This window comes from Natator depressus, chromosome 14 (genome assembly GCF_965152275.1).
Source record: "Natator depressus isolate rNatDep1 chromosome 14, rNatDep2.hap1, whole genome shotgun sequence".
Lineage (NCBI taxonomy): Eukaryota > Metazoa > Chordata > Testudines > Cheloniidae > Natator > Natator depressus.
The window spans coordinates 47,698,996-47,706,655 of NC_134247.1; the positions used below are offsets into that span (position 1 = coordinate 47,698,996).

Genomic DNA, 7,660 nt, shown 5'->3' on the forward strand with positions numbered 1-7,660 from the left:
TGCCAGGCTTGAGGGGTGGCTGGGTGAGTAATGGGGGAATTGTCTGATGACCCAGGAGGGAGCCCCGGTCTAGGGTGACCCCTGGTGGGGGGAGTGGGATTGTACCGGGGGTGGGGATTTGGGCACATCCCCCAGTGCTGAGGGATCTGGGGGGCTGGGGAGAGGCTAGGGGTCTGATCAGATCGTTATATCCCTGTATTGCCCCGCTGAGCTGTACAGGGCAGAGGACTCCAAGTCTGTGGGGATGGGGGTCTATCCTGGGGTTCCTCTAGCCCTTTAAGGGCCCTGCTATACACAGCGGGTGCATGGGGGGCAGTCCTTGTGGTCTCAGGGGCTCTCTCTCTGGAGGGGCTGGCAGGGGCTGGTCCCTATATCCACCTATAGCCCCAGTATACAAGTGTGGTGTGCAAGAGTGGGGAGCAGCCTGTATGGGCTCTGGGGCTCGGCGTTGAGAAGTTGAGAATGGGGTGTGTAGGGGATCTGTATCCAGGTCCTTATATCTCTGTATTGGCCCGCTGGTCTATACAGTGTCGTCGGCTCTAATTTGGGCTGGGGCTTGAGGCCAGCAAGCAGGTCATTATATCGTTATTTCGTCCTACTTGCATCAGGCGCCTGGAGTTGGGAAGGGGAGGTCTCTATAGCCATCTATAGGCCCCAGTATATACAGCCACAGTGGGGGAGGGGTGCAGGAGGTGCTGGGCCGTACAGGCCCCACGGGGGATCTGGTCTGAGCCGTCCTCGCTGCGGTGCCCGGCTGGCACGGAGACATGTTCCGTCTCGGTCCCATGGATCGAAACCCCATGGGGAGGGGTGGCTAAGCTGGGGGGCGACAGACAGGATGAGTCGGGATCCTCCACTGGGGCTGGGGGGCTGGAGCCGGGGGTCTCGGTGCCCAGGGGCGTTAGGTGCTGCCTGCAGGGTAAACACAGCGAGAGAGGCGTGAATGAACCGGGACAGAGAGAGACAGACGGATGGAGAGACCGAGACTGGGGGGGGGGGGGCAGACAGACAGACGGAGAGACCGAGACGGGGGGGGCAAACGGACGGATGGAGAGACTGAGACAGAGGAGGGCGGACAGACGGATGGAGAGACCGAGACAGAGGGGGTGGTGGATGGAGGGATGGTCGGAGGAGGGGTCTGTGTGGGGATGGGGGGATGAGGGGAGGGATGGTTGGAGGGGTGGAGGGGTGTGGGGAAGGGTCTGTGGGGGGAGGAATGGAGGGGTGTGGGGAGGGGTCTGTAGGGAGATGGGGGATGGAGGGTGTGGGGAGGGGTCTGTGGGGAGATGGGGGGATGAGGGGAGGGATGGAGGGTGTGGGGAGGGGTCTGTGGGGAGATGGGGGGATGAGGGGAGGGATGGAGGGGTGTGGGGAGGGGTCTGTAGGGAGATGGGGGATGAGGGAAGGGGTGTGGGGAGGGGTCTGTGGGGGGAGGGATGGAGGGTGTGGGGAGGGGTCTGTGGGGAGATGGGGGGATGAGGGGAGGGATGGTTGGAGGGGTGGAGGGGTGTGGGGAAGGGTCTGTGGGGGGAGGAATGGAGGGGTGTGGGGAGGGGTCTGTAGGGAGATGGGGGATGAGGGAAGGGGTGTGGGGAGGGGTCTGTGGGGGGAGGGATGGAGGGTGTGGGGAGGGGTCTGTGGGGAGATGGGGGGATGAGGGGAGGGATGGAGGGTGTGGGGAGGGGTCTGTGGGGAGATGGGGGGATGAGGGGAGGGATGGAGGGGTGTGGGGAGGGGTCTGTGGGGGGAGGGATGGAGGGTGTGGGGAGGGGTCTGGGGAGATGGGGGGAGGAGGGGAGGGATTTTGGGGGTGGGGAGGGGCCTGTGGGGAGATGGGGGGATGAGGGGAGGGATGGAGCTGTGTGGGGAGGGGTCTGTGGGGGGAGGGATGGAGGGTGTGGGGAGGGGTCTGGGGCAATGGGGGGATGAGGGGAGGGATGGGGGGGTGGGGAGGGGCCTGTGGGGAGATGGGGGTGTGGGGAGGACGCAGGGACACTCAGCCAGGCGGCCGTTACCTCCAGCATAGTTGTGCCCCGGGAGGGGAGAATAACCTGGAAGGGGGAAGGAAACAGAGTCAGTCAGAGGGAATCCTGCCCCCCGCCGCACATGCTCTGCCCCAGCCAGCAGGGGGCAGCGGGGCGCGCACACACACTCACACACTCACACACACACAGACACACACACACTCTCACCAGCAGGGGGCAGCAGGACACACACACACACACACTCACACACTCACACACACACACACACCAGCAGGAGGCAGCAGGACACACACACACACTCACACACACACAGACACACAGACACACACACACACACACTCTCACCAGCAGGGGGCAGCAGGACACACACACACACACACAGACACACACACACACACTCTCACCAGCAGGGGGCAGCAGGACACACACAGACAGACACACACACACACACACACTCTCACCAGCAGGGGGCAGCAGGACACACACACACACACACACTCACACACACACACACACTCTCACCAGCAGGGGGCAGCAGGACACACACACTCACACACACACACACTTACCAGCAGGGGGCAATGGGCCCCCCACACACACACACTCAATCCCCAGCACCCGGGAAATGGGCCTCACATTGTCCCCGTCTCTTGCAGGGACCCCAGGGACGCCCGCCCCCCTGCGTTGGGAATTGGGGGCTCAGGACCCCAGGCGAGGGGGACACACGGCCCCAGCCCCCCCCCCTTACCCGGGGCGGGCGCCCTCCACCAGAAGACCATGCCGGTGCCCAGGAGGATGAGGCCCAGGATCAGCACCACGACAGCCACGCTGACCTTGACTGTCAGCCCCGGGGACAGGCCGGGCCCTGGGGGACACAGCGGGGGAGGAGTTAACGGGGGTAGACTGGGGAGCCCCCCACAGCACCCCTGCACCCCCAGCCAGAGTCCTACCCAGATCCCCTTCACCCCGTGTTTCTCTCCCCGCTCCCTGCCCCAGACCACTGCCCCCCAGCACCCCATTCCCCTGCCTGCACCCCACTCCTGCTGCCCCCCAAACCCCAGCATGCCCTCCCCCCGCCCTGTATGCCTGCCCCCTGCACCCCCTTCCCCCTACTCCATGCCCTGCCCCCCAGCATGCCCTTCCCCTGCCCTGCACCCTCTCCTGCTGCCCCCCATCACCCCAACCACCCAGCACTCTCTCCCCCCCACCCGATGCCTCTGCCCCCCAAACCCGTACCCTGCCCTGCTCGGGCTCACCCCACTGCTCCTGGTGGGGCTCGGGCAGGCTGGCGTGCTGCACGAGGCAGGTGTAGGTGTCCCCGGGCTTGGGGGCGGTGAGCAGGCTGAGCTGGGTCTGGTAGGTCCAGTCGCCGTTGGCCAGCGCCGGGCTCAGGCCGTTCTCGGTGGGCTCCACGGGGCTCCCGTTCCGCAGCCAGGTGACCAGCACCTCCGCCGGGTAGAAGCCCCAGACGTGGCAGGTGAGGCGCGTGGTCCCCGCGGGGTTCGACAGGTCCGTGGAGACGATGCGGACGCTGGGGGGCGCTGTTGGGGGGGAGTCACTGTGTGGACCAGCTCCTGGTCCCCCCACCGCCCCCACTTCACACGGGGATCAGACCCACGGGCCCCCAGCCCAGTATCCCCCCACATCACACCCCTCCCCCGCCCCGGCTCGATGCCAGGGGCCCCCACCCCGGCTCGGTGCCCTGCAGCCCCCGCCCCGGCTCGGTGCCCTGCAGCCCCCACTCACTCTTCCTTTGCCCCGTGTGGCTCCAGAGCCGCTGGCTCTGGCTCTGGCAGGCCTGGCGCCCCCCTGCCATGCGCCGGCTCCAGTCGGGGTCCGCGTTGAGTTGGGTGGCCATGCGCACGGCTATGTCGTGGAGCAGGCCCATGTCACAGGCCTCGAAGAGCCGGTCGCGGTCGTTGTAACACACCAGCGGGTTCTTGTTGAAGACGAAGGTGAAGCTGAACCAGAGCACGGAGCCGTTGGCTGCCAGGGGGCACTCGGTGGCCAGGTGCACAAGGAACCCGCCTGCGGGGACGGGGCCGTCAGAAGCGGGTTTGGGGCAGGGCGGGACATGGGGGACGGGCACAGAGACGTTGGGACCATGGGGGTCGGGAGTGACCAGTGGGGTGACAGAGGGATGGGTCAAGGAGGGCGGGCCATTGGGGGGATGGGGATCAGGGAGGTTATGGGGACAGATGGGGACCGGTTCCACACTAGGCCATGCCCCCGGGGTGTAGACCAGGGGATGTTGGGTTGAAACCCCATCCAGAGGGTTCCTCTGCAATTGTAGAGCCCTACTGTGGGTGTGTACGCTGGGAACCATGGGGTTAACCCCCCTACACACACACAGCCCCCGAGGGGTACAGATCGGGGCTACCCCCCACACACACACAGCCCCCTAGGGCTACAGACTGGGATAATACCCCCCCACACACAGACACAGCCCCCTGGGGGTACAGACTGGGGTTATACCCCCACACACACACACACACAGCCCCGAGGGGTACAGATCGGGGCTACCCCACACACACACACACAGCCCCCTAGGGCTACAGACTGGGGTAATACCCCCCCCAGAGACACCCCCTGGGGGTACAGACTGGGGTTATACCCCCCCACACACAGACCCTGGGGGTACAGACTGGGGTTATACCCCCCACACACACACAGACACAGACCCTGGGGGTACAGATCGGGGCTACCCCCCCACACACACAGCCCCCTGGGGCTACAGACTGGGGTAATACTCCCCACCCCCACAGACACAGCCCCCTGGAGGTACAGACTGGGGTTATACCCCCCACACACAGACACAGCTCCTTAGGGGTACAGACTGGGGTTATACCCACATTACACACAGACACAGCCCCGTAGGCGTACAGACTGGGGTTATCCCCCCACACACACCGACACAGCCCCCTGGGGGTACAGATTAGGACTACCCCCACACACACACACACACAGCCCCCTAGGGCTACAGACTGGGGTAATACCCCCCACCCCCACAGACACAGCCCCCTAGAGGTACAGGCTGGGGTTATGCCCCCCACACACACACAGTTCCTTAGGGGTACAGACTGGGGTTATACCCCACACACACAGACACACAGACACAGCCCCCTAGGGGTACACACTGGGTTTATACACACACACACACACACGACACACAGACACAGCTCTGTCAGGGTACAGACAGACTGGAGTTATACCCGCATCCACACACAGACACAGTCCCTTAGGAGTAGAGACTGGGGTTATACCCCGCACACACCCCCACACAGCCCATAGGGGTACAGACTGGGGTTATACCCCCCCCACACACACAGACACGCTCCTCCCCCCCAGGGGTACAGACAGACTGGAGTTATACCCCCGCACACACAGACACAGCCCCCTAAGGGTACAGACTGGGGTTATACCCCCCACACACACAGACAAGCCCCCCCCCCGAGACAAAGCCCCTAGGGGTACAGACTGGGGTTATGCCCCCCACACACACACAGCCCCCAAGGGGTACAGACTGGGGTTATACCCTTTGCACACACAGACACGGCCCCCAAGGGGTACAGACAGACTGGGGTTATAACCCCCCACACACACACACACAGCCCTCTAGGGGTACAGACTGGGGTTATGCCCCACACACAGACACAGCCCCCTAGGGGTACAGACTGGGGTTATACCCTTTGCACACACAGACACAGCCCCCTAGGGGTACAGACAGACTGGGGTTATAACCCCCCCCCACACACACACAGCCCTCTCGGGGTACAGACTGGGGTTATGCCCCACACACAGACACAGCCCCCTAGGGGTACAGACTGGGGTTATACCCTTTGCACACACAGACACGGCCCCCTAGGGGTACAGACTGGGGTTATACCCTTTGCACACACAGACACAGCCCCCTAGGGGTACAGACAGACTGGGGTTATAACCCCACACACACACACACAGCCCTCTAGGGGTACAGACTGGGGTTATACCCTTTGCACACACAGACACAGCCCCCTAGGGGTACAGACAGACTGGGGTTATAACCCCACACACACACACACAGCCCTCTAGGGGTACAGACTGGGGTTATACCCTTTGCACACACAGACACAGCCCCCTAGGGGTACAGACAGACTGGGGTTATAACCCCCCCCACACACACACAGCCCTCTAGGGGTACAGACTGGGGTTATCCCCCATCCACACACAGGCACTGTCCCCTAAGGTTAGACATGGGGTTTAAGCCCTAGCCTGACATCTCCAGCATGGGTCCTGGTCCCAGGGCACAGCCCTGGGGACAGGTGGTCAGACGGTCGCTAGGCCGGTTTCTGAAGCGGGGACCCCCGGAGAGGATTATAGGGGGCAGGGACCCCAAGCTCCCCGCAGGCCCGTGGCACCCACGGGCGCCCTCACCTGCTCCGTGGTGGCTCAGAGCCATGGACAGCAGCCACAGCACCAGCTTCATGGCGGCCCCTCGGTCCCAGGCCAGGGCAGGTCTGTGCGGGGTCCCCGGCTCGGCGCGGGGGTCTCGGGTCTCTGCTCCTTGAAGCAAGTTTCCAGCTCCCCGGCTCTGCGGCGGGCGCGCTCTGGGATCTCTGGCTGGAGGATCTCTCGGGATCCCACAGGCCCTTCTCCCCGCTCCGGGATCCCCGGCTCTGCGGGGGGAGATCGCTGGATCCCAGGGGCTCCGGGAGAGGCTCTCTCTGGATCCTGGGCGTCGGACTTCTCTGCTGCTGGATTCCAGCTGCTTTGGGGTGATCCCCGGGATCCCTGGCTTGGTGGGGGGCACTGGGGGTCTCTGGGTCTGTTGCAGGACAGCTCTCACTGGGATCCCTGGGTCTGGGGGGGCAGATCTCTCTCTGGGATCCCTGGGTCTGGGGGGGCAGATCTCTCTCCGGGATCTCTGGGTCTGGGGGGACAGATCTCCCAGGCTCTGGGGGGGCAGATCTCTCTCTGGGATCCCTGGGTCTGGGGGGGGCAGATCTCTCTCCGGGATCTCTGGGTCTGGGGGGGCAGATCTCTCTCCGGGATCTCTGGGTCTGGGGGGGCAGATCTCTCTCTGGGATCCCTGGGTCTGGGGGGGCAGATCTCTCTCCGGGATCTCTGGGTCTGGGGGGGCAGATCTCCCAGGCTCTGGGGGGGCAGATCTCTCTCTGGGATCCCTGGGTCTGGGGGGGGCAGATCTCTCTCCGGGATCTCTGGGTCTGGGGGGGCAGATCTCTCTCCGGGATCTCTGGGTCTGGGGGGGCAGATCTCCCAGGCTCTGGGGGGGCAGATCTCTCTCTGGGATCCCTGGGTCTGGGGGGGGCAGATCTCTCTCCGGGATCTCTGGGTCTGGGGGGGCAGATCTCCCAGGCTCTGGGGGGGCAGATCTCTCTCTGGGATCCCTGGGTCTGGGGGGGCAGATCTCTCTCTGGGATCCCTGGGCTCTGCAGGGGTCCCTCTGGCTCCGGACCGCGCAGGCAGGTCCCGCTGTCCTGACCCCCCACCCCGCCAGCCGAGCCTGGCCAATGGCAGCCGGCTCCGCTGCCGGCATCATCAGTCGCTGGGTGGAGGCGGCCGGGCCGGGAGCCCGACGGGGAGATGTCCCGCCGCGCCGTGGGGCTGGGCTCAGACTCGGGGCAGCCCTCGGGCCGTGGTGGGTTTATCTCCCCGGACCTCCCGCGGCACCAGGG

General features: G+C 64.8%; 1 protein-coding gene across 1 annotated transcript; it reads right to left on the reverse strand.

Moving 5' to 3' along the window:
* LOC141998003 (HLA class II histocompatibility antigen, DM beta chain) lies at positions 1 to 6,795 on the reverse strand. Its single transcript, XM_074970608.1, has 6 exons — positions 6,399 to 6,795; positions 3,732 to 4,013; positions 3,242 to 3,526; positions 2,734 to 2,850; positions 2,016 to 2,051; positions 1 to 912 (listed from the first exon to the last, which is right to left on the reverse strand). Exons 1-6 carry the CDS (start codon positions 6,448 to 6,450, stop codon positions 902 to 904), a joined length of 783 nt encoding a protein of 260 aa, XP_074826709.1. The 5' UTR covers positions 6,451 to 6,795; the 3' UTR covers positions 1 to 901.
* Positions 6,796 to 7,660: the final 865 nt, after the last annotated feature.